We start from the raw sequence: 27,123 nt of genomic DNA, 5'->3' as shown, positions 1-27,123 counted from the left end.
TATACTCCATAGTTATAGAACGACAACATATTCAGATTGGTAAATGACCATTCTAAGTAGAAAACAAATAGAAAATCAAATACCTTTGTAATCTCCAACACAATCCCTATTATAGTATGTTAAAGACGTGAAGTTTTCGTACAAGCAAACCCCTTTTACAGTACATACATTGATTTTATTGACGCAATGTTATTAATACAAACAATAGGTCAATAGCTCGTAAGAACATAACAGTATACTAAAAAAATAAAAACATTTTTTTTTCTAAGGGTAATGGCTATTGGTCTAAAAAAGAGGTATATGTAGTAGTACTTCTGTATCAGTGTATTACAGCATCAACCAACACACATCAGAAAGTCATCCAAGAGACCAAGATATGATAAGTATGTCATCCTCGCCTTTGACTGCACAGTCCCTTTCTCCTCAGTTTGTAATCCTTACAGTTTAGTTGGAGTCCGGCCACCTCTGAATGAGCCATATAATGGTTGTGTTCTTCTAAAAGTGAAAATATCATCAATGTGAACATACTTTGCTTTTTCTGTGCTAGTTTTATCGACTTCATAGTCTGATAAATGTGAGGATCCGTACACCATTACGCTCAGTGATTTCTTTCGTGGAGCATCAACTTTAATAACTTCATCAAAGAATTCTACTAGCTCTTGTTGGGTCAGCTGCTTTAATGCCGAGACCTGTCATGACATACCAATATGAGCTGTACAACCCAAAAGGAAATCCTATTTTTAGAGTTTTTTGTGTTAATATGGAACACATACCTCAGCTTCTTTCCTGTCAAATTTGAAAGTCCCATCAGTAATCTCTTTCCAGAAGAATCTAGATTCTTCTCTCAGATTCTTGTGCTTCTCCAGTTTGCTGTCAACAAGCGAATTGAGATTTTTCTGTTTCAAATAAAGAAACAGTTAGTCTAAAGTGTATTACACATCAAGAAAGCAGAATAGCAGATCATGAACAAACAAGACTGGCACGTGCTCTATCTTTCCCCCATCAACCCTTGCAGCCTCATTGGATGATTCATTTATAATTCAGAACAAAAAAAAAATAAAAAAAATGCAATTGAACCCTGTATGGTTGGTTGCACCCATATTCACCTATTAAAATGCCAAAAAGATATCAAGTGTGTTCAACAAGAGCTCATCATCGAATTATATTAGATCACTATTACTATTGCCATTGTTATTGCTATTATTACTACGAAGTATTATTCTAAATCTTATAACATCATGCACCATTTTATCTGAAGTGAAAAATTTGCAAGAATTTTTCTTCATCGATACTAAAAATTGATTTATGAAACAAGTTGTCACATATGTTCATCATTAACAAATGCTTTTAATGTACTTACTAATTCAAGCTAGTGCTAATAAATAAGTGTTTAAACGTGTCTAACTTGCCTTGAATTCATCTTCACTAAGCTGGCGAAGTTCACCCTCAAATTTACTGAGGAATGCCTCAACTCTTTGATCAATATGACTTGGACCCTGTATGGTAGGAAAGCAAAGTGATTAACATGGCGTCATCGACAAGCTTTCCAGCAAACATATGCATGTATTGATTGCACCCAGCGTACCTTCGCTGTAGATTGGATGATAAATTGCAATCCATGGATGCCAAAAATATTTCTACAAGAGAGTAATGTCAGTACATACATCACAACAGTTTAAATTACAAAAAATCAGGATCACAAACTTCACCTCTTCATAAGAACAGTTATGTATCCAAGTTGCTCAACAGATCGAAGCTGGTGGAACGTTGGTTGTTTGGCAACAAGAGCAATAAGCTCAAGCTTTACATTTGCCAGATATTCGTCTTGATGTGCCTATGACCATTTAAGTGGTAGTTCATATTAAAACCCAAAAATGCACTCCTTCCGTCCCACATTAAACAACGTATTATTCCAAAATATATGTCTCAAATCAATATGCTTAAGAGTAGCGAAATTTTTTCGACATATCACATATAAATAATAATACTTAAAGAGTACTAACCAATAAGAGTATTACAGTCATTAACAATCCACTGATTAAAATATATGAAAACCTCTCACTCCAAAGATTGTAGGCTTTTGACCTTACTTTAAAAATCAGAAGAACCTACAGTTTCTTCAAATTCATAAATATACAAAAAAGATCTCTAATTTCCAACAGCCAAAAATTAGTTTGGCTTCTCCATAATTCTCACAGGGAGTCTGGGAGCAATAACCATACTTTTTAGAGCCTTATCTTGTCATTTTGCATAAAGTAACTAGTAAGTAGTTCTAAACATATATACAGTGACTAAATTATGAAACTAATCTTATATCTTATACTGAAATTCAATTGAATCAATATCCAATACGCATACAGATTTCAATGGATAATAGTTCAATTGTATCAATATTCAATACGCATACAGATTTAATGGATAATAATTGCTCATATGGTAAAACAATGATCATTAATGGAATGCCAGTGTGATAGTATCATCACAGGTTATGAGACAACAATTTGCAGCATGGCAAGTTCAAAGTTCATAGTAGAATGTACTGTACTTAATGAAATAGTCCTGTTTCAAATCTATGGACTTAGCTTCACGAAATAGTCCTGTTATAAACCTAATGGACTTGGCTTTACAAAATATTCCTATTTAATGGGAGCAATAATGGCTATTAAACCTAACGAATGCCTTGGCATATCCAGTCATATTGATATAGATAAATCTACAAATTTGAAGAGACAACATCGACAGAAATTATAAAGCACTAAAGAAATCATTTAGACTCAAAAAAAGCAAAAAGATTAAAATAAAATAAAATATAATCTGCACATAGAAATTACCTGAATACAGTGAACAAGGCATGAATTCTCATCAGTTGGATTTAAGCCTTTGGCACTATAGCAGTAACGTTTGCCTTTTCCAAGCTTCACAACTCTATTAGTCTGATATTGTGAAGGAAAAAGTGGCAGGCAAAGAGGGTTTGAACCCTTAAAAAAAGCACTTTCAATTTTCTCAATAGTTGACTCAGCTTCACCCTGCTCAATGTTTCCTGAAAACTTACCAGTAAATAGAAGATTGATATAAGATGCATACATTCAAGTAATTTTAGGAATATTAACCTGCAAAATAACACTCCAGAAATGCTTTTGAGAGCATCAAGGGAACAAATTTGAAAAGCGCATCAGCTTCAAGATTGGGTAGAATTTCAAGTTGTTCCATCCAAGGCCAAGAATTGTCTTGTAGAATCAATGAGCAGTAATACATTGCTTGCTGATACGGTTGCTGAAACTTAAAATTTTGATACTGCTTTAATACAGTCTCCTGTGGGGCAGAAGCATTAGTTTAGACACTTGCGATCATTGTAAGTTAATTATATATACATAGAAGATTATACATATGTGCATACAAACTGGCAAGTAGTGATTTTAAAAACGGTAACATAATAAGTCATATGAAACCAATTTATGGTCAAAATCCTTTTCAGATAAGCTTATGCATATAACACAATGATAAGAATAAGTAATGGAGCAAGACTCCGCTCATCATTGTCGTAATTCAATTTTCTTGCACCTATTAAGGGTGGGGGTTCGTTTTGTCGAAAAAGGGGAAAAATGATTTCAAGATTGAAAATGACATAACACATAGTAATTTGTTTAGAACTCCCATCAGCAGACATTGACAGGTCAACAGTAAAACAAGAACAAGTTGGGGCAAAAAAAGAATTTGTTCATGTAAGGCCCCACTGCACACCAACATCGGACCGAACAAAGACCTAGATCAATGGCTCTCGATTTCAGAGGAGACATAACCATAGATCGATCATCTTGATGCGAAATTTGAGCAACTTTAGAATGGAGAAGGCTGTCAAACCTTGCTTAAATGTCAATCTTGGATGGAAAACAATGAATCCTCATCAAGTTGGATATTAGGAATATGAGTATATGACAACTTGCTCAAAATTTGATCACAAACAAGATTTGAGGATTCTTAGTTACCATTTGGATGAGAAAAAAAATACACAAGTTCAATTATAAGTGCATATTCAACAAATTCAAGGGTTAAAAATAATGGTTATTTAGGCATTTAGCAGCTCAATAGGAACTCAGTCTAATCAGGTATTTTTTTTCTCCCTACGCCAGGCAAACTTTACTCCCTAAAATCAGCAATCAAAAGAGAATGTCGTCTCTTTTACTCATTGCCTTTAGCACCTGCACAACTAGGAAAGCTACTCTTTTACTCACCCTAGCCTCTTGACTTCTGTCTATACTCATACGATCATTTATACCACAAAACCTCTTATTAACTTCGATAGTCAACTCTGTATGCAGATTTAATGCAGTTCTAGTAGCTAATTAAATACCAAAACTTCACAACAAAGACATTGCAATATAATCCATGCATGCTTGCGACTTTCAGCACATATAGTAAGTTCCCAGGGACAAGGAGCCTTAAGCAACCAAGAACTTTTAAGTATTTTATTACCAGTTTTTGTTGCAAATAGAACTACTGAAACAAAACCTGGTCTGAGTATGAGCCATAGGGTTTGTCTCAAAGATACATCCTAGCTCAATAATACCTAGGCCAATTTGGTAAGGATTGAACCGACCTGAATCCAGCAAACTTGGTCATTTTTATGTTGAGCCAGTGACTTATCGACATTAGCATGGTTTAAAAATAGGAATAAGGCCAAAAGATCAGCCTGGCCTAATCTCAGGATCAATAGTTTAGGTGTAGGCCAGGATTTGTATTGTCAGTAACAAGAGTGAGAATATCTAACATCGATCAATGCTTCTTTCTATGTTGTACACAATGGAGAAGTACACTTCAGATGTACATTGCCATTTTACTAGAATGCAGATCCCACAAGGTGAGGCCAATCAACAATTTAACCCTGATCAAATAATTGCTAATATTCAGGGAATAATTAATATTTTACATCTCTGTCTCTTGGGAATTATTAATTATTAATATTTTACATACCAATGATCATAAATGTAAGGAAGTATAGTGATTCTGCATAACATAAGAATCTCGTTAGTCTCTTCAGACTATAATGCAATAGAGAAAATTTGACTATATTAATAATGTATGATTAATGGGAGTCATTATGGTAGAATCAATACTTTTTTTAGGTGGTAAAGTAGGCCCACCAGATTAATGCATAAGTGCATAACCGCATTAAGGGAAACCTCCTTCACTGTTCACACTGATACAAGACTTAAACTCCAGACCCTTAAGCTCAGCAAAAAATTGCTGCCCCGCCTACTGCCCTTGGTTGAGTTGCATAAGGAGCTTAATGGAATTACTTCATACCAAAGGACTTTAAAGCAAAATATTAATGTCAAACTCTAAGAAAGCAATGGATTACCTTTATTACAGCAAATCTGTCTGATCTTACTTCAAACTTAACAATCATATCAACTATTGTATCCAACAAGATCCCCAATTTGTGATTATAACCAGTCACTGTCACCTGCAAAGCCAAAGAAATTAATCACCAGTACATTTATGAAGGTAATTGGTTTACATATTTTTAAGATATATGTATATATATATATATATATATATATATATATATATATATATATATATAAATATATATATATATATATAAATTAAAAAAATAAAAATAAAAAAAATACACTACAATGATAAAATACAGCAAATAGTGCAACGAAAAACAGAGGACATGGCATAATTTGAAAGTGGACCAAAGACAATGGACATTTGAAAGAATTACAATAGGACAGCATTATTTGTCTTTGACCACATGTTACAAAGGTCACGCGGGCAGTGAACCATAACAACTTCACCTCATCATCCTTGTCACAATTAATTTAATAATAGCACTCTAACTCAAAAGGCCCAAGTCTACAAAGCAACTGCAGATACTTTAACACAAAAGACCCAAGTCTACAAAGAATTGAGAATGTTTGCTCTCTCTTGCTCAAGAATAATCCTAAAACTTCGCATTTGCCCTATTACCCACCTAGAGTAAAATCAAGTTTAGGAAAAGAAGAAGATACCTAGGAGACAAACTTCCATAGCTAAGATAGGAAACCCTAGTGCCAATTAGCGCATTTCAACAGTGGTTTGCATTAAGGTTGAAGTTTACCATTGATAACCCTATGCCAAATAAAATCAGATTTCAAAGCGAATCTACACAACCACTTTCCCACCAGGTAGATATTCTTGGACACCACAATACTGAAGTCTTAACCCACCCTACTCATACGAAAAGTGATCAAATTCCAAGCAAAAGGATGATCCTTATTTATAGCCTTGACAAGCACAATAAGAAGGGAAAGGTAATAAAGAGGACTTTTAAACAACCAAGTCCTAAAAAGAGTCTCCTATCTGGTTAAGAGGTAAATGCACTCATCCACCGATCCAACTCATAGAGAATCTTCTCACTCAAAGTTTCATTAAAAAAAAAAAAAAAAAAAAAAAAAAAGCCTCTTAGTACCCTAACCACCAAGGATATGTGACCCTAATGGAGATAAGATATACTTATCTTGCTTGTGTCACTAAGCACATAAACAAGTTCAAACACCTGAAGAATAGTTAATACATTTCTGAACTGAAAGTGATAAAAAGGAAATGGAATTTCCAATTAATTTTATGTTTACTAATTTGAAGTTAACATAAGTAACAGTAGACAATAGAAAGAAATAAGACGACAGAAAAATCACAATGTTTGGCCCATACCAAAAAGCACACACAAACTATATACGTTGTTGTGGTTCCAAATTTGTGTGTCAATTTCATTAAAATACCCTAAAAACTACATTCTATGCAAAGTTTACAATTATAAATATCTTCTGCCCCATCAAACTTAGCCTAAAGCTCCATGAAAATTGTGATACAACAATGATGCTTCTCGCTTTATCGAATATTTCTGCTATCACTCATCATAGAAAAAAAAGAGCTTCTTTTAAAACTTATTCCAATTCATAATCTTAACGCTCATTTATAAACCAAAACCAAGAAGCAACATCTAAGTGTATATATTTTAAAAAAAATTCTAAGCACAGAACCACCAAATATTAGACAAGACAGAATGACTAATAGCCCTCACAAACCAGGTATTAAAGATGAGACAGGATATTCCTTTATGCTTTCACTTCCACATGCACATTTCATGGAAAAAAAATTAAAGTATATACACACACCTTTAGCTATGCACATTTATCTATTTACAAAAATGGATGCAATACCTCAAAACCACAATCTGTTTGGTTAATCCCATAATGAAGACCAGCAACCTGAGCGTCATAAGCTGAAAAAGAGACAGCAGACATCAAGTTTACAACATATTGTAAATAAGGGTTCCAATAATCCAACATCAAATCAAAAGCTTTATAAAAGTAGTAAGCCAACTAAATAGAAATATTGAATAAAAACACTTCACGTGCATGCAGTTGCACTCTCACATTATGCAATTTAAAATATACATATAAAAAAAAAAATAAAAAAAAATAAAAAAATAAAAAATAAAAAGAAAGAAAAATAAAAGAAGGAAAGACATATAAACAATGTCTCAACAGCATACCATATTCATTCAAGTAATCTGTTAGCAATCTTGTGAAGATGTCAGTAAGGACTTCTGATTCAGGGGAGTTTCCAGCATGTGGGCAGTGAAAATCTATTTTCACATAAGCCTTAGGGATGAAAAACATCGTATCAGGCTTGTACCATAATCTGGAATAAGATGAAGTCCTTAACAAAGTGGGGTATGTGACCTGTTTCAATATTAAGATTAATCATCATGGTAAACAAAAAAAGCACCAATGCATAGCTTAATAGGTATAGTGTGAGCTCCTATACCTTATCCTTGAAATCTTTAATTGATAGGTCGGTAGGAATGAATACATTGGCTGCTGGTAGATGCAAATCCTCATTAGGAGAACCAGACATCCATTGCTGCAAATGAACCAAGTTAAAATAAATGCCAACAAACAAACATAATCACATTACTGATACGAATAGAAATTACACCTCATAATACAAATGGTTCCATAATAATCTTTCTTCTATCTATTTACTCAACAATATTGATTTAGAGCCTATCTTAACCACCAGCCTAAGGCCTCAGAGGCACCAACTATAAAGCGAAACAATAATATAACACAGATGTAAGGGATGAACTAAAGCCACCTGAATCGTCGATGAGTTTATCTTCTCAAAGGAATAACTTGTTCCATACCACGGCTCAGCCAAGTCTGTATGTCCTTCAAAAGTCTTTGATTCCCAAAATATCCTGCCATGAACGTGACACATAACCAGCCATTCTGTATTAGTAAGCTTAGTATACAGCAAAGACATGTCATAAAAATGCCCTACTAATATACCTATTAGTATTCTTTGGATTATAGACTATGATCCCACACCACAACATTTTGAATATAGAGATAAAACTTATGAACAAAAGGAGGAAACTGCTTTACATCAACAAATTGATCTTCAACATGCAGCAAAAACATTTAAATACAGAGAAGAAACTTCATTTACACACATTATAACCGGAGGCCCTACTAATATACCTATTAGTATTCTTTGGATTGTAGACTATGATCCCACACCACAACATTTTGAATATAGAGATAAAACTTATGAACAAAAGGAGGAAACTGCTTTACATCAACAAATTGATCTTCAACATGCAGCAAAAACATTTAAATACAGAGAAGAAACTTCATTTACACACATTATAACCGGAAATATTCTAGATACATTTAAGATTTTAGGAACATTGAAGAAGTTTCATTGAAACACATCAACAACAGATAGATTTTAATGTAAATATTATAAAAACTTAAACATAAGAGGTTCTTTTTTCCTCTGTATTCAAATATGTTCTCTCTTATCTTATATTTATAAGTTTTAACAAGTTCCAAAATAGAGTGGTCTGGGAGCATAATGAGCATCATGTTCCTAGGTCCATAGAATAGTGATTGCGATAAACCTATATGACTGTTTTTAATAGAACAACCAAAGCTGAGAAGTAAATGGAGAGCAAAATTTGATTGTGTATGACAAATTAAAACACACACTGGAGACAGAGTTTACATTAAGTTAGACAGAAATAATGCACCAAATGCCAAGAATCAGGTATCAGATGCTAGTTCTCTAATCAAAAAAATAAATTGACACAAAAATAAGGGATTTTCATTACAAAAATCAATATCAGAATCACATTTGATCTTTCCATAAGTACATATATTTCAGAAATTCTCCAACAAGGTTTCTCTAGTCTTACATACCTACCCTAAAATAGCTCTCACTCAAACAATTCAAACAAAGTGAATTGGAATAGGAAACTGTGAGAAGTAACTACAGAACCAAGCCAATGCTCCCCTCCCCCAAATTAAAAAATAAATAAATAAATAAAAAAAAAGACGATCCATTTATATTATGAAATTTGTGGTAGCATCCATTCATCCCTTTGCAAAGTACGAGTCATCTTTGACAAAATAAGACGATATAAGCTCCAAATATGGTAAATGTACAGGGATTTTTTTAATACTTAAAAAAAGAAGGATCTAACTTTCAAACATTGAAGAGAAACATGGAATGAAACACCAAACCATTACAATAACCACATTCTTCTCAATATATTCAGATTTACCTCACATTCTCTGGATTAAGTTCATCTAATATCATTTGGATAGTTCTTGGGTTGAAAGTAGACGGCAATGATGATCTCGCCAGCCAATCTCTAGGTGGATATAACTGTAAAGATATACAGAGAATGGAAACTTAAGCATGTAGATGCTGCAAAATAAAATTAACCTAATCAACCTTCCCCCCCCCCCCTCCCCAAAAAAAAACACACACACACACACAACAATAAAAAATAAAAATAAAAAAGAAAAGAAAAACAAAAAAGCAATAACAAGCAAAATCAATTTCATAAATTCAGAAACCTTTTTTTAAAGGTGTAGTTGAGCCTACTCTTTTTGAATTTAAACACAATTTCTCTAGCTGGGGAAGAAGCGAAGGAATATATTCAGAGTTTAATACAAAATAAATAAAAAAAGAACTTATAAATCTTTTAGCAGCTCAATCCTCATTGTCCTGTCTACGGAAATATTTTTTAAAAAATATTAAAGTATCAAGCATCACCCTGGCCTTGAAGTTTGGCCTATGGTACTCAAATTTGACTGCTTTGTTAAACATGGGTACATTGTTAGGTATCAGACTCAGACAATTCACGAAAATGTTTGCATATTTTGGTCCAAAATGAACAGTGAACTGTCCAAAGGTATGTTGGAGTATCAAGCATTTGACGTAAGTAATTAAGCTAAAAAATAATTATAAGCATGAATTCTTTCTGAACACCAAATATTACGGCTTCCACAGACGTTTACAGTGATATAAGCTGTTTTATTAATGAACACTGTTCCAGGCAATCTAGGAAACTTTGCAGAAGTGACTCACAAGGTTAAAAAAAAAAGTAAGCATACCAGCTTCTAAAATAAAAACCTGTTCTTACCTGCATATTGCTTGAAATATCAACCACATAATCTGAGGGACGATTTTTGTCCTGAAAATGGAATGAGGTCTCACAAATCGCTGAAAGCTACACAAAAATGAAAGGACTTTAGAATCCCAGAGTATATAAAGATATCAAGTAAAGAACACAGTACAAAGATTCCAAGCTGATTGATACATAAAATAATATTATTACTTGAACCTAATTGAATGTCTTAAACATAGACACAAGAGTTAGGCAGATCAGATAATTCACAACAAACCTCATTGAAAATCCATTCACAAACGCCTGACTTCTGCAAAAGCTGGATATATTTGAAAAGCAAGCCCACAACATTTTGCATGTTCTCTGCAATAGATTAGAAAGAGGCCAACAATGATCTACACCATAAAGAAAAGCTAAAAGATGAAGGCATCCACCAATTTAGAATTCAAAATTATATAAAACTTTCTATTTCACTAATCCCCCATCCAATCGAGATCTTCCTCTATGCTTTGGTAGGCTCACGGAGAAAGATCTACTAGGGGTCAACCTGCTTAGTAGTCTTGCAAGTCTGGTGGGGATTGCACCGACTCCTGACTAGTGATCAACTCCGTAAACATTGTAAGTCAACAAATTCACATTATATAAAGAACATTTCAGTCACCCAAACCTAACAAGGAATCATACACATAAATGCAGTTTGGTAACTAACAAAAACATGTTACAATGAATGAAGTAGTGAAAATCAGGTGCAACTCTGCAGAACCTTTTATATACACCCGGGTGCACATAGAGGTGGGTACACCCAAGGGTGGTTGGTTTGTTCATTTTAATATTTTAAAATGAAAAAAAAAACCCTATTAATTGAGCAACCCTTGGGTGCATGGTATACCCGGGTGTATATAAAGTTTTTCAGCAACTCTGAGGTCCAAGGAGTAAATCCACTAATTTTAAATTCTAATTAGAAGTCCTTAATTGATCATCTGGCAAGTTGCAGAATTTTCTTAATGTATATATTCCAACTGTCATTGCATTGATTTAGAACATTATTTGCATTTTGGGAATCGACTAATGCAAAAGAAAAACAGAAAGCTATTAAAATGAAACAATGTAACATAGCTCTATAACCTCTTTCTTGGAAAATTTGGAGGACATTTGAAATTATGTGTTTTAAAATGAACCCAATTTTCAATCATTTTGAAAGTGGTGGTGGTGACTTTTGTTGGAAAGAGGTGGGGGGGAGGTGCTGCAATTGTGCAAAAAACTTTTCTCCGTTACGTTAAAGGTGTTAACTATAACAACAATAAGTTAATGCCATTTATTCATACTCCCCTGATATAGCTTTATCATTAGTCTAAAAAGACCATACACATACTTCCCACCATTCAAAAGCAACTTCATAAAGCCAACTTATTTAAGCACTTACTATGCCCCGCATCTGTAAGCTCAATGCCAACTTTAAAAAAAGAGTAATCATTAGAGGAGTCTGTTTCCCCAGCAGATAATCCGAAGGCCCAACCTGCAAGCAAATACCAAATACAGTCAAATGGAAATACCAAAGAAGCAACCATGTTGAAACCAATCAGGTTGAGAGACTACATAAGGTACAACTGTGTGGAAACCTAAAGTTGAAATTTTAAAGACAATGAGATAATTCTGATCAAGATTTATATCAATGTCTCTTAATGCAAAAAGAGGTGAGTGTTTCCTTTAACAAAATTTCTTTAGACTACAGAACTGCTAATTTAAGATTCACCCAGGAAACAACACTTGGGATTCTTTCAAGAGCCAATTGCACGCCCACACACACACACACACACATCATATCATTGAGAAACCTAAGATAATTTGGAAATTCAATGAAATCACCAAGACACTAACTACAAAATTTATGAGATGAAGATCTATTTAGTGCTAACTCATTTAATTATTCTTATAGCTATTGAAAATTTAATAAAATTTAATCTTGATACAAATTTAAAAAGACGTTTCAGTTACCTATGGAATCAAAAACACCGCAATGTATATCAATTCTTGTATGACCAGACATACTTTTAAAATAAGTCAATACTTGCTATGAATTATATTAAAAAAAAATTGTTGTATTATATACTTGTATATAATTGTGTACTAATGAAGTGAGATAAATTACTACACATCTGTTGAACACAAATCATATATTACCAAACCAAATGTATTTTTGAAATTAATTCAAACAAAGGACGCCTAGAAAACTTGTTTTCTGGAGCATGTAATGGATGTGTCAAACCCACCTAATTTTTTCAAGATGTAAAACAATGATCCTTCTGCTTCATGGCCAATAAGGTGTCCAAGATACCTGCAAGGTCCTTCCTTGTAGTAACGAATGCTAGGAGTGATAGGCCACATAATCCTCAAATTATGGCCGTCTCTAATTGGGACAGTTTTGACAAGGATCTACAAACAAGTTAAACAAAAAAATTATTAATGCAGAACCTATTTGGCATAAACATAAAGCTGATAGAGCATGGTGTAAACTAACCTGAAGGTGGTCTGATGTGCAAGGCTGACCAGGGAAGCTAAGAGTGTTTCTATTAGTATTTGGTATATCTTGAAATTTGCTTTCCACCAAACTTTCAATTTTATCGAGACTATCTAAAATTTAAACATTAAACTGACTCTTTAGCATGTAAGCTGACTATGAAGTTAATCAATTTAACATAGAAAAAGGCAAAACAATCAGAACCTTTGGCATATACAACAAGACGCATCAGGTTTGCTGAATAATATTCCTTGTAGAATTTAATCAATTCATCTCTTGTATCTATACCCTTTGCCTTTGGCCGCTCAGCTAAGGTATCCCAGCTTCCTGCAATTAGGACGGACTCAAAAGATTACTATACATTGGCATTCGGAAAAAGGAGCTGCCCAACTGAATAGTTTAATAATAATTAGAAGGTTGCTTACGTCCCACCAGCCACCACTCTTGAATTCTTTTAAGATATTCAATGGGCAGGTATTATCTAACATAATCTTGAAGTGTAAGATTGGATAAATATATGTGGTTATGTTGTCAACAGTAGTCAATGCATGTAAAATGTCAATATTGCAAATGCAGAAGCCTAGCAAAACCAATTGCTGGTTAGCCTTGTATATTCTGATGCCTGCGCTTACAGATATGAAAACCAACCCGATACAAAGTAATATGACCTTCACCTGAACTGTATGAAAAACTAAGTAAATCCAATTTGAAATAAAAGGATATTGAACTGATCTACCTGGACCGACCCAAAAATTCAATGATGATATGAGATAAAGTAAATGATCATAAACTTCTACAAAAAAGTAATGATGATAAACTTGAATATAATCCAAAATTCCAAACCGAATCAAATCACTGTATGTGTAAATAATACAGAAGAGTAAAAGGACCTATCCAATATAACCTAGCCAAAGTACCAAACCAAATAACCTCTTTCAGTGAAAATTAAAGCTGCGTAACAATGCAAAACAAATGATTCCTCAACTCCTCACCAGCCAAATTACACACATGAGGGGATATATCCTTGTGTGATCTAGATTATCACATATGAAGTATTAAATTTCCACACAGTAGCAATACAACATATACACTTGTTTCAGAAGCTTAACAAAACTGAGCAATTCACATTTCATGGTCAATGGCTGTAAAGGTAAGGCCAAGCAACTGACCCCGAAGAATTAGCCAGCTACTCCTATCATGGAATTAAGATAAAGAAGCATACTCAATCCTCATTAGATGAAAGTTCCATGAAACCTATCAACAACCATTAGAAGGGAGGGGGTGGGGGGTATAATGAGAAATTGACCAACTTTAATGAGAAGAGGAAGCAATACATTAGGCTTCTCCCATGGGAAACCTCCCAATAAAAATAACACATTCTCCATTACCCTAAGGAAAAAACCATGATTGTGAAACAAACTTCCAGGTGTTTGTATAAGGGACCTAAGACCTTGCCAACACATCACAGCCATTCTGGCCGTTTGGTTTGATGTAAAAACATTTTCAATGAAAAATTAGTTTTCATGGAAAACATATTTTGAAGGAAAACCACACTAGCAAGATAGTTTTCCTTTGTTTGGTTCTAACAAGAAAAGTTAAAGAGAGATTAAAAATAGGAGTGGAAATATGGGGATGGATGAGAGGAAAGTAAAAAGGGGATAAGGAGAAGGGAGGAAAATGTGGCTTGCATTGTTTTGTAAAGGAAAAGGTTTTCTACCATTATGGATGCAATTTTCCATCATTGGAACATTATTTCCACCCCTTCATAAACTAAACAGCGGAAAATGGAAAATAATGGGAAAATCATTTTCCATGAAAAAATTATACATCAAACCGAACGAGGCCTCATTTGAAAACCATACAGACTCCAAATCACTTTGTCGAAAGAGAGCCAGAAAACACTACAACCACACCAGTACAATAGACCATATTACCAAAATATATAGTTGACACATATCCTTAGCTCTATTGATACAACCTGAATTAACAGGTTGACCCCACTTCTCCTCACCTACCAAAAACCACAAAAATCCCTCATACTCTTGCCTCTTAGCTACACTAGTATAAAGGTTAAAAAGGGAAGATAATACAAACATGGATTAACATGGCACATAATGAGGGTCATAAGCCCTTAAATAAAATAATCCATATTCCATCCATTCACCTTAACTTATTTTTAAAAACCACTCTCCAACCCTAATTTGTAAGTCAACCAATGTAAGAAATTGGCAAATCAAATTTGTGAACCTATTATTTTTCCACATTAGAAAAATATACCTATTACGTTTTTTTATTCCCATTAAGGCATCGACTTGAGAGGTAGACACAATTGATTGAAAGTAATTTAGTTCCATTTTGTGATTCCAGTTCATCTTATGATCTTCCTACTATTCTGAAAGTTGCCTGTAATGTATGGTTCTTCTCCAAATTTATCCAGCCAGTCCTCATATATGGACCTAACAGCCTATAAAACTTTTCATATCTCCCATCATCACTCAACATATCTGATTATACAACATTCGTTATAGTGTTTTTTAATGCAACTTCTTTCACCTGCAAAAGCACACATCTACTTTGCTTCTATTATCTTCTCCTGATGTTATACTTCTCCTTTAGTAGTGAAGAATCTGCTAACCTATTGAGTAACATAGGGTACTCAGACCATAGAAGGTAGTTTTAACTTAGAGCAGTGAATTTTTCAATGAGTTTAATTACTTCCAACTTTCCAAGTGCCGGCAACAAATTACTCTAACACTTTGTTTGGATAGAAGGAAATGGGAGGAAAAGAAGGGAAGAGAAAGGAAGGGGGACAAACTCTCTTGTTTGGGTAAAGAATTGGGGGAAGGAAGGGAAAGGAGAGGGAGGGATCCATTTTCCCTCTCTCTTTAATAAGCATAATCCCTCCAAATTTGGAGAGATTTGGAGGGAAAATGGAGCTCACCTCTCCTTTCCCTTTCTTTTCTTTTCCCTTCCTCCTCTTTCCCTCCCCTTCCTTTCCTTCCTTATTTGCTATCCAAACAAAGCGTAAGATAAGGCAGCTCAAACTATGAATTCAAAATTTGAGAGATCTAAAAAGCAAGCAAGGACACAAGGTTATGAGTACTGAAACAGGAGCCATGGATGAACTCCATCAAAACTCATTAGAAAAACCAAGGTACAATATAAACTTCTAAATTGGACAAGCTGAGGATGTTCACATGTTTAAAGTACCATATCTATACTAATTACCTGTACTAAATTTATGGTAGGGATGGGCTGGTGAGCTAAGATGTTTCTTGAGCTGCAAACAAGGACGAAATCATGCATTAGCATATGAATTAGTATTAAATGAAAAAATATCTTACGGTTAATCAAATGAGAAAAATGAACAGAGTATATGAAACTAAGACGCAAAACTTGTGAAATTGGTCGTTAATACAAAATCTCTGTTGTCTCAAAGTGATTGATTCAACAAAAAGAAATTCATATATTCCTGGATTCATCATGAAGTGAGAAAAAAGGCACCTAAGTGGCACAAACATCACAAATGAATTTAAGATATTTCAACTAGACAAGCTATTATACAAAGGGACAAAATATAACATAATACCTGGTTCATGCGCCAACCATCAGAAAGCAAGTTCTTTTGATGTTCTATGGATAATACAGAAAGAGTGTAGTCAATAGGACGACAAAAACCAGTATACCTGAACAGATAATCTTGTTGAGGACCTTACAAAATTAATAGAAATCCAAGCCTTAACTAGCAAGGTGGCAGCTATCCAACGTACCTGAATCTACAGCTTTTATTTCCCTCATGGTAGCATCAGAAGACATGAGAGGCTTAATAAAAAATTGTGCAAACCTGAATAAAAAAAGAATCTGGGTTGAGACTCGCAAAGCCAAAAAAAAGAAAGGTAGTTGCATATGCAATTGAGCTCATTAAATGGATGACAAAAAGAAACCGCCATTAACCTATCTAGAGCTTCCTCAAACGAATCCGCATTGACGTCAAAGAAATAATTGGTATACTCCGATGCAGTGAAAGCATTTGTGTGACCACCATGCTGTGCATCAAACAAAAATTAATATATTTGTATTAGCAATAATAGACTTTCATCTTATCTACTAACAATAATTATGAGCTACCTTGTACTTTAACAAAATCAGAAGTCAGGTCTGTTAAATAAGGATAACTTCTAAGCCTGATACTAATTGCAAGATTAATTATCAACTGTCATATCAATGATTCACTAACACGTATTAGGTACAACCGTACAACCAGCAGTTAGGATGCAATCACCGGCATTTCCGTGTAGTTGTTTCACCGTTTCAGTGTGTGCAATTAAGGCCAATTACTGATAGCAAAAAAATATGCAAGTTTTCCTCGCAAAAAAAAAAAAAAAAAAAATTGCAAGCAAAGAATCACATGAGCTCCACTTTTAAGATGGTAAAACATTAGGTCATCCCTATAGCACAATATCTGGCAGAATTGAGGAAAGAAGATCCCTTACACCAGAGGGGCAGATGGACCATGGTCAAACAAGTGTCATTGAAAAGATAAAAGATTCATTCACTAAATTTGTCTTCGGACCAGCTCTTACACCTACTTTGAGGAAACATACATGGTGGTTATTCCTAGGACAACTATGTCACTATAGACTAGTAGATAAACAGTGATCAAAAAAGGGAAAGGTCAAAGGTGACAGATGCTTCATTGCTTCCTTCACCAAAAAAAAAAAAAAAAAAAAGGAAAAAAAAAAACTTGAATCACTTGCTCTACATGACGATTTGGTTACTACCAAGGCAACACTGTAATCAATGTCAACACAGGAACTCAGCCTGACAAGGTTTAAAACTAAAACAGTGACGGAGGAGGGACCCTTACACTTCCTCCCCATAAATGACAATATTATGAAATCATAAAAGTATAAATTCAGAAACATTTAAAATAGTTTCTTTACTTGATAACTACCAATTTCAGAATCTAGATTTATCTGAATAAAATGTAAAAGACCAAGCTATATTTCTTATTTACTAGCTGAGTACCTCTGTTATGTACTTGGAGTAACTATCTTCGATAGGGTACTTTTCACTTGCATAAAACAACATGTGCTCTGCAAAAAACAGCATTGAAATGGAAAAAGGTTAATTTACAGCCAAAAATATTGGTTTGCTCCTAACAGACTAACCATGCGAAATCAAAACAGACAATCAAACTCAATAAAACAAGATGTTATCATGGAATAACATAAGCATATGCAAAATAAGAGTAAGAACGATTTCTTTTCCACTATCAAGCATCATAGTTGACCAAACCAATCATAAGCAGTGCCGCAGTGGTAGGGAGCTTGCCAATTGCCAACCGTCACAATTTACAAACAACTAAACACCCTTCTGATTTCGCCACCGCCTTTTTTTTTAATCAATTAGCATCCAATGCTTATTCAAGAAACTCAATTAAATCATACATAGGCAAGAATTTAAGTTCTCTTCCTTCTCGAATGTCATACTGACTATTGACTAAAGTCCACTAACTTACTATCCCCTACTTCAAAGACCTAGAATACTAAACAGACGATCTTGATTACATTCAGCAATCATATTCACTTCGCTCCGCTACTAAAATATAGAAAAAACGATAGTAACTCCGATTTTAATAATCGCAACATATCTCCTCAACACGCAATTTGATCAAGAAACAAAAGAAATCGCATAACAAATTCAACTTCAATGAGTTCAATCAATAAACACAACATCAATAATCCAATTCCGCAAGAAACACAACAAAATGAAAGCAAAGAGGAGAGAGAAATTACCGAGGAAATGAGCAAGTCCTTCAAGACCTTCAGGATCACAGAATGAGCCGACATTAACATTCATCGACGCAGCACACTGTCAAAAAACACAATCGAAAAATCAAATCATCAACAAAAATTTCAAAAAAAAAAAAAAATCGAAATCAATCAATTGAATTTCAATTCAAAAAATTGAAAAAGACCTTATCAGTATCAGGATCGCTAATGAGAAGAATTTCAAGAGAATTAGGGAGAACAATTCTTTTGTAATCTCTTTTATCAGTTCGAGGCTTCAGTATCTCCGCCATTTCTTCATGAACCGCCATTTTTTATTTCTTCGGAGAGGAGAGAGAAATGAAGAAGGATACTCTTAGTTTTTTTTGCGATTTTTTTTGCTTCGTATTTTTTAAATGGTTTGAGTTTTTGCCGTGAAGTTGGGGCTGTGACTTATCTGGGCTCCCAGGCGTGGCTCATGGGAGTTGAAAAAGTCAGAATATCCAAATTTTAAGTCTAGTAAACGCTGTGACACAATATTGAAACTTCTGGAGTGGAGAATATACAAAGAAGATCTCATACAAAGTCATTTTTCTTCTAGTATTTTATAAGCTGATCTATCATCTAGTCGATATATTTGATTTGATAATCTAAAACATATTAGGTGTTGATTGAGGAAGTATATATGCATAACTGTGATGGAAATATGAAGAGCACAACAGTTGTATTTTGACGGGAAAAGGCAAAATTTGGGAAAACGTAAGGGAAAACAAGAACGGAATAGTAATTGTTGTAACGGCTGGGTTGGCAAATTCAATTTAACAATTTCGTTACAATCCCAGAAAGAGAAAGATGCAGACTCCATTGTTACACACTCCTTGCACTCCATTGTTACATTTTTCCAAAGATAGTTTCACCATTGTTGGCCCGAAATTAAGAATTGAAGAGTGTAAAACTGTTAATAAAGTAATTGGTTGCCCTAAATTGAATATTTGCGAAGTTACTCAGCTGCGAGAATAATCGAGCAATTTCAATTTGGGTAAGAAGAGTATAATTGACAACAGTGTAAACCAACAAGAAGATCCGAAGGAAAGGCGGGGTTTAAAAGTTTATCAAGAAGCAGATGAAGAAGAATCGTTTCCAATTGAAGGAGAAGAAGAACTCGAACCCGATGATGAATTGGAAGCAGAAGAGTATGAAATTGAATCAGAAGCGTATTATTTCAGGGTTTTTTTATGTCCTGCGGGAGAGTTACAATTCCGGGACTGGATCCGTGCGCATGTACCTGCAAAATAACGGAGACTTCGGTTGGTTGGAGCTCCGCCTCCGACGATCAAGTTAGAACGTGTATGAGGAGTAAAAGTGCTGAATGTAAAGGGATCAGGTTCCTCTGAAAAGAGGAGTGATCAATCCGGTTACAGTGGGTAACCTCAAAATCCGAGCATAAGCTCTCAAAGGGTGCAATTAATGCTAAATTAATGCTTAGCGATTAGTATGCACGTGTGTCTGGTGATTTTTGAATGAATGTTCCCTAGGGGTAAACATTCTGCTTTTATAGCCTCGAAGTACGTGCCCAATACTAGGTTTTGCAGAAAAACCTAGGACTGATTGGGCTCTGCCTCAGGATTCGAGCCATTTGAAGGCTGTGTTCCAGGTTGGCAGTATATGGGCCACGTGGCATGGCCTGATTAGCCCATGTTGGACCTCTCACAGTGACACGTGGCAGACGCTGATTGGCCCACGTGGAAGACACGTGGCAGGTCTAGATTGGTCCACGTGGCGGGGGGAAATCCCCTAATCATTTTCCCCTTACAGGGGTGACGTGGCTCGCCACGTGACGCCTGTGACAGGTGTCGGCTCGTAACTGGTCGACTGTTCAACCGTTTTTCCCGCCTGTTTTCAGTTTTTTTTTTTTTATTTGAATTTGGGATGTGACCCTTCAACTTCCGATATTTCACTATTTAAGGGCTTTGACCAAAGTCTTTTGTTCACACTTTTGCAAACTTTGAAAGAGAACTCCCGGACTTTTGGACTTGTGTTATGACTTTCCTGGACGACTGTTCACAGACCGACTATTTTATTTGATCGACTGCTTTACAGACCGACTATTGGAGCATCCATCTTCCTTTTAAGAGTTTCAAATCAAAGGTAACCGTCTGTTTTTTCTTTGTAATTTTTGTGTTTCCTTGCTTTTTGAAAATGGTATCCCAAAAGCACCCGACACGACCTAGGTTAGTGATCAGTCGGTCACCAGGGACGGCTGAGTGATAGACCAATCTTTGCGAACTCCTCCAAATCCGACTGTCTCTGTGTCTGTGTAGGACACTATGGCCAGAACGAAGAGAACAACTAGGATTACCAATTCAGACGACTCCTCCTTCTATGTGTCCAGGAGCGAACTCTTGGACCGACCGCCTGGTACTCTGAGCACCCCTAGTGATTCCATTTTGGTTGAATCAGAAGAGGAGGTGCAGGCGGACCCTTCTGTCCTTGTTGATTTATCTGGACAGGGGGTCGCGTCGTCCGAGAGTTCAAGTGATTCTGAGACCAGTACCTCCATTCGGCACTCTCTCGGAGGAGAGGCATTCTCGTCTTAATACAGTGAGAGAGTCTCACGCTGTTGAGAAAGGGGACGGCTGGGCAGAGCCGTCTGCTTCCCAGAGGGAGTTATACACCCCTTACTATTGTCATGTTCCCAAGGGTAGGCGGAAGGCCATGTTCGAGAGAATTGGAACGTTCCGGGCCGACCACGTAATTGGGTATGGTTACCTTCTCTTGGTACCGGATCCCGAGGACACTGTAGTCTGGCCGGAGGGATCCAGCTACAGGGACGAGTGTTTTGGTTGCTACGAGGCGGCCATTAAAGTTGGTTTAAGGTTTCCTCTACATCCGGTTGTAGAGAGGATTTTGGACGGGTACCAGCTTAGTCTTTGGCAGCTCTTCCCCAATTCATGGTTCTACATTCTGGGCTACGTGGCCGGCTGCGAGATGTATGGGGTAGAGCCAAGTTTTGAGGTGTTCGCCCACATGAATTACCTCAGTCGAACCCCCAAAACAAGCGGGACCGGCTGGTACTAGATTTATAGCCACAAGGGCTATCTAATGACTATAGGGAAGGAGAACAAATGGAAGGATTGGAGGAACACCTTCTACATTGTCTCCAGCCCTGACAGGGCTTTGAACAAAAAGTTTAACAAGTGGAACAGGAATCCACTTTACTTAATAGGCGGCTCTAAACTCTGTTCCTCGCCAAGCCAGAGAGGAGATCCTGAACCGAGGACTCTTCAAGGTGGACATCCGGGCCAACCCTTCCACTGGGTGTTCCCTAAAATTGCATTCCCAAGTATAAATGGTTATACGATGGGATGTTTTTGGCCGCCTGTGGCCTCAGTGAACAGATAGCTAGAGGTAGTCGGACCCTTGTTTATACTCCTTGTATATTTTTTTTTACTCGCTTCTTGTGTTTTTGCTAACTCTGGGATCCTTTTTGTAGACAAAGCAATGGAGAAGATCTCTGCCTCCAAGAAAGCAGCCGCCTTGTTGCGCAGTGCCATCCTCGTCAAGTGGCCTTCTGCCGAGTTGCCTTCGAAGGAGGCGTCCAGGGTGAGCTTCCTAGACTTAGCATTTTTCATTATACACTTTTCCTGGCCACTTAATTCTGACTTGGTGACTCCTTGCAGGGCGGATCGTCTAGGCCCTCTTCTTCCCTCCAGCCGGACCCCAAGGTCCGAAAGCAAACGGCCGGGGATGTGACGACACCTGGTAACTCTAGGCGGACGACGACCAAAAGGCAAGGGAGGACCCCCCCAAAGTGGGGGAAGGACTATGGCTGTTCCCAGAGACAGCCGACCTCAAAGAGATAAAGAGAGGGCAAGAGGTATAAATAGCTCACTTTTCCAAGTTTTACATTCCCTTTCTTGAAACTAGTCGGCCTGTTGCCAAGTTTTGTGAAGTGACCTTGAGTCTATTTTGCAGGCGCCCCTCAGGAGCCGGAGCCGGAGCCGGACCTGGTCCAGATGGCCAGATCAATGCTCAGAGCTATTCCCCTCGAGGAGAGGGAATCTGTCAAGGGAGTCGGCACCCTTGACATAGAGTCTATTTTGGCTCTCCTAGCCGAGGTAAACTTGGCCATAGCTTTCAATTTTTGTAATTTGGCACATAGGTGCCGCCTATTTCATGTGCCGCCTGTTTATTGACCTCTATTTCTGTGCTCTGCAGTCCATGCTACGAGTGTATGGTCTCCATAAACCCATAATCGAGAAAACAAGGAGGTAAAGGCTACGAAGGCCATGGCCGCCTCTGATTCGGATAAGGCAATGTTCCGGATTGCCCAAAATGAAATTCTGACTACTGACATCCTCTATTATCAGGCGTCTTCCAACTTGCAGGTCAAGGCGGAGCTAGAGGCGACCAAGAAGAAAAACCTGGAGGTGAAAAAGGTTGTCCAGGATCTTAAGGCTCAGCTGGAGCCTCTAAAAGATGCGGACCATGAGGACGAGGGGCTCTGCAGAATGGTCGCTAGGCTCAAGGGACGCTTGAAGGATCAAGAGGCTGATCTCATCCGAAAACTCATCGCCAAGGTTGAGGAGGAGAAAATGGCTTCAGCCCAGGACATGATGGACGACTGTAGTGCTATCATGAAAATGACCTGGGCAGCCCTCTTCCCTAATTCAGATTATGAGCAATGGGGGAGCAAGTTTTCCATCTGCACTGACTAGTACAACCGGCAGATTATGAATCAAGCGGTTGGCAAGGAGGAGAAAGAGGCAGAGGCGTCTGACTCCACTTCTGGGGAGGAGGACTAGGAGGCATTTGACAAGGAGGAGGCGGACGCCAACAAGGAGCAGGCGCCAGTTGATGAGCTGGAGCAGGCGGACGCCCAGAAGGAGCAGGCGCCAACTAAAGAGCCTGATTAGGCGGCTGCTGATACTAAAGCCCCTCCTCCCAATGCCTAAGCTTTGATTAATTTTTATCAACTCTTTCTCGCCCTGCGTACCGTTTGTTTTGTATCTTTTTTACTCGACCAAGGGGTCGGGGTTTATGAATATTTTGTCGGCCTTCCTGGCCGGCTGTTTGTATGAATCACTCGGCAATTTTTGCCGTTTTCTCTAAGTTTCGCAATAATTTATTTTTTTTTAAAAAAAAAAAATTCCATTTGAATGTTGCCAAGTTTAGAAGACCTGTTGGTGGGCGCCTCTTCTTTAAACCGACTGTTATTGTTGCCCCTGGGCGACTGAGCGTCTTTGTCAAAAAGATAGTCGGTCAGTCGGCCATTAGTGCAGTCGGTCGTCCAGCGATAGTTCTGGCTTTCGGCCACATAAGATTGGTATAGCAAGCATCCTTGAATTGGTTTATTCCATAGAATATTACCTTGGCCGCCTGTTTTGGTGCGCTTTGGCACAAGCGGCAACAGTCAAAGAATCGATCAAAACAATCGACATATGTTGTTTGCCCCATGGTTGGCGTAAAACAGGCGCCACTTGGTCCAAACAATTAAGGTAGCTGCTGGTTAATAGTCTTGGTAGCTAGGTGCCGCCTAGTGCTATTAAAGCGGCCGGTTTGTATTTTACCTTAGCTTGGAGTTGCCCCTGCACAACAACAGGGGGTAATCTGACTCAAGTAACCGGATATTACAGCCTGTTTCTTAGAAAAGACGGCAATCATAGTTACCCTTGTCTCATTTGATTATTAAAAACAAAAGGGGGCTGGTCTTTGTGGACAGTCGACCTGCTGTTTGTTTATCGGGGCGCCACCTGAGTGGTTGGGCGCGTGTGTAGTTTTAAGATATCCTTTTATTTTTAGTGGTTGGGCGCCAAAATGTAGGCCAACGATTTTATAGGACTTGATGAATTTACCAAGTTTGAAGGTGACAGGTCGTCTGTTTCGGTCGTTGCATTGGAGCGGGAGTGAAACGGGACGTCTTTCTTAAATGGGTGCGCCTGTTTTGGTTGCAGGCGCTAACTTTAATTAGGTCTAGTTGGAATAGTGGTCGAGTGCCCCTGTTTGCCAAAAAACAGGCGGACTTCTCATACCTTTTAGGTTCCGTACTAAGGAGGTCGACTAGTTAACCTTGAGGTTAATTTATCCCCGCCACTTTAGTTTGAGTAGTAGAAGAATCAGGCAGATTAGGCCACATGACCTCCTTTATTCGCCAAGTTTTACTTGGCTATTAACTCAAATTGCGCCGACTGCATTTATCCCAAGTAATGACAGGCGGTTTCTGACTCAGATTTGAACTGTATGCCGCTTGTTGTCAGGTAGCGGTACGTTTATCTTTGTCTCTCGTAAAACGACTGCGAGGTTGTCCTTGGGGACACTCGGTAGGGGCCGTTTGTTTTAGATTTATAGAGCAATATTCCACCCAAATGGGAGATGCTCTCTGCGACGAATTCAGTCGAATGGATGTTGGGACAGACTTACTTGTTTAATATAATAAGATAATTCGGCCTGGGGCCTGAGGTTGATCATCCGGCCATGGGCCTCATTTGGTTCACGGGAGACTAGCCGTCTGTTTAGGTACAGGCGGCTAATCACAATGGAAAGTAGCTGACTGTTTATGTACATGCGACTTACCCCTCTGACAATAGAGTACAAAACATTGGAATAATTGCAAGTTTTATTGATAACTCTTGTACAATTACATTTTTCAGAAGTTGTACTTTTTTAAGTTGTCTACGTTCCAAGTTCTGGCCAGTGGCTTGCCGTCTGGTGTTTCCAGGCGGTAGGTGCCGTCTCTAACCTCCTCATTGATCCGGTAGGGACCCTCCCAATTGGGAGTTAACTTTCCCAGCTCATTTGCCCTACCGACTGCTTCCATTTTTCTTAGTACAAAATCCTCCACTTTCAGAGGGCGCTTGAGTACTCTTTTATTATAAGCTCTCGTCATTCTCAGACTATAAATCTCATGACGCAAGGGTGCATTGCCCCTGCGTTCTGGGAGCAAATCCAATGCTAGGCACATGGATTCCAAGTTGACCTCTTCATCATAAAGCATGACACGAAGAGTCGGCTCATAGTGCTCAATAGGCAACACAACTTCTGCACCATAAGTCAGGAGGAACGGGGTTTCACCAGTCGCCCCTTTTTCAGTCGTCCTGATGGCCCAGAGAACATGTGGCAGTTCGTACGTCCATAGGCCGCCTGCTTTTTCTATCTTCTTCTTGATGCCATCAGAGATAAGCTTGTTAAAAGCTTCTACCTGGCCGTTTGCTTGAGGTCGGCCGACTGACGCAAAACAGTGGGAAATCCCTTGGTCTCCCAGCCAATTCTTGAGACCAGGCGTCTCAAACTGAGGGCCATTATCAAATACCATGGACATAGGCACCCCAAATCGTGTGATGACGTTTCTCCAAATGAAGGAGATGACATCCTTGGTTTTTATGCCTTTGACCGCCTCTGTCTCTACCCATTTAGTAAAGTAGTCGACTGCTACCAATATGTATCTCCGTCCGCTTGTAGCAGGCGTATATGGTCCTAGAATGTCCATGCCCCATTTGGCGAATGATAAGGGGCTATGGACAGCTGTCAGATCTGTAGCCGGACGATGGATGAGTTTGCCAAACTTTTAACACTTGTCACATTTTTTCACCATCTCCATGGCGTCCGCTTCTAGGGTAGGCCAGAAGTAGCCTTGCCGCATGGCTCTCTTTGCAAGGGATCTGCTGCCTACATGAGAAGCGCAGAATCCTGAGTGTAAATCTTTTAGGATCTCTCGGCCCTTTTCTGGGGTGACACATTTCAAGAGGGGTTGAAGATAGCCCTTCTTGAAGAGTTCCCCTTTATGCATTTCAAAAATGGACACCCGCTTTTTGAGTAGGACCGCCTCTGGATGGGTATCCGGCAAGGTGTCGTCTGTTAAGTATGCCTGGATGTCGTCCATTCAGGTTGAGCTTCGATTTAGGATCCCAATAGGTTCCTCTTCAATGCTTATTTTCTCCATAACTTCCCAAAAGACCGTCCTCGGTGTGTCACAGGAGGCAGAAGATGCCAACTTAGAGAGGGCGTCTGCCTGGTTATTTTCAGATCGGGCACTTGATTTAAGTGAAACTCTTCCAGTGTCCCAGCCTCGTCTTTTACCGCCTGCAAATATTTGATCATGGACGGATGTGTGGCTTCATAGTCACCATGGTATTGGCTTACGATCAATTGTAAATCTGAACAGGCGGCTACTTTCCTTGCTCCAGCCGCCTTACACATGCGAATGCCGGCTAGTAGGGCTTCATACTCTGCCTCATTGTTGGAGGCCTGGAACTTGAATCGTAGTGCATACTCATACCTGTCCCCTTCAGGAGACTGACATATGACGCCTGCACCACAACCATTCATGGTGGAGCTCCCATCCACATAAACTTTTCAGACTTGTT

At 37.8% G+C, this 27,123-nt stretch overlaps 1 protein-coding gene across 1 annotated transcript; it reads right to left on the bottom strand.

The window, feature by feature from the left end:
• Positions 1–36: 36 nt before the first annotated feature.
• LOC110707281 (insulin-degrading enzyme-like 1, peroxisomal) lies at positions 37–19,301 on the bottom strand. Its single transcript, XM_021885294.1, has 26 exons — positions 18,970–19,301; positions 18,788–18,863; positions 18,018–18,085; positions 16,944–17,035; positions 16,760–16,833; positions 16,579–16,622; positions 16,218–16,269; positions 13,194–13,316; positions 12,990–13,102; positions 12,742–12,904; positions 11,895–11,987; positions 10,749–10,834; positions 10,487–10,573; positions 9,620–9,723; positions 8,149–8,251; positions 7,819–7,914; positions 7,544–7,733; positions 7,209–7,270; positions 5,360–5,464; positions 3,111–3,312; positions 2,832–3,040; positions 1,710–1,834; positions 1,586–1,637; positions 1,410–1,496; positions 774–896; positions 37–689 (listed from the first exon to the last, which is right to left on the bottom strand). The coding sequence occupies exons 1-26, from the start codon at positions 19,090–19,092 to the stop codon at positions 438–440; spliced, it is 2,904 nt and encodes a 967-aa protein (XP_021740986.1). The 5' UTR covers positions 19,093–19,301; the 3' UTR covers positions 37–437.
• Positions 19,302–27,123: the final 7,822 nt, after the last annotated feature.

The sequence above is a fragment of the Chenopodium quinoa genome, unplaced genomic scaffold (genome assembly GCF_001683475.1).
Source record: "Chenopodium quinoa cultivar QQ74 unplaced genomic scaffold, ASM168347v1, whole genome shotgun sequence".
Lineage (NCBI taxonomy): Eukaryota > Viridiplantae > Streptophyta > Magnoliopsida > Caryophyllales > Amaranthaceae > Chenopodium > Chenopodium quinoa.
Note: the sequence above shows the minus strand (reverse complement) of the source record. Positions and strands in the feature narration are given on the sequence as shown.

What these genes read in the sequence shown, in the direction of transcription:
- LOC110707281 (XM_021885294.1), bottom strand. Translation starts at nt 19,092, where the DNA reads ATGGCGGTTCATGAAGAAATGGCGGAGATACTGAAGCCTCGAACTGAT. An exon ending in TTTGAGGAAGCTCTAGATAG is followed by an intron (nt 16,834 to 16,943) that starts GTTAATGGCGGT and finishes TTTTTTATTCAG; the next exon opens with GTTTGCACAATTTTTTATTA. An exon ending in AATAAAAGCTGTAGATTCAG is followed by an intron (nt 16,623 to 16,759) that starts GTACGTTGGATA and finishes TATTATCCATAG; the next exon opens with AACATCAAAAGAACTTGCTT.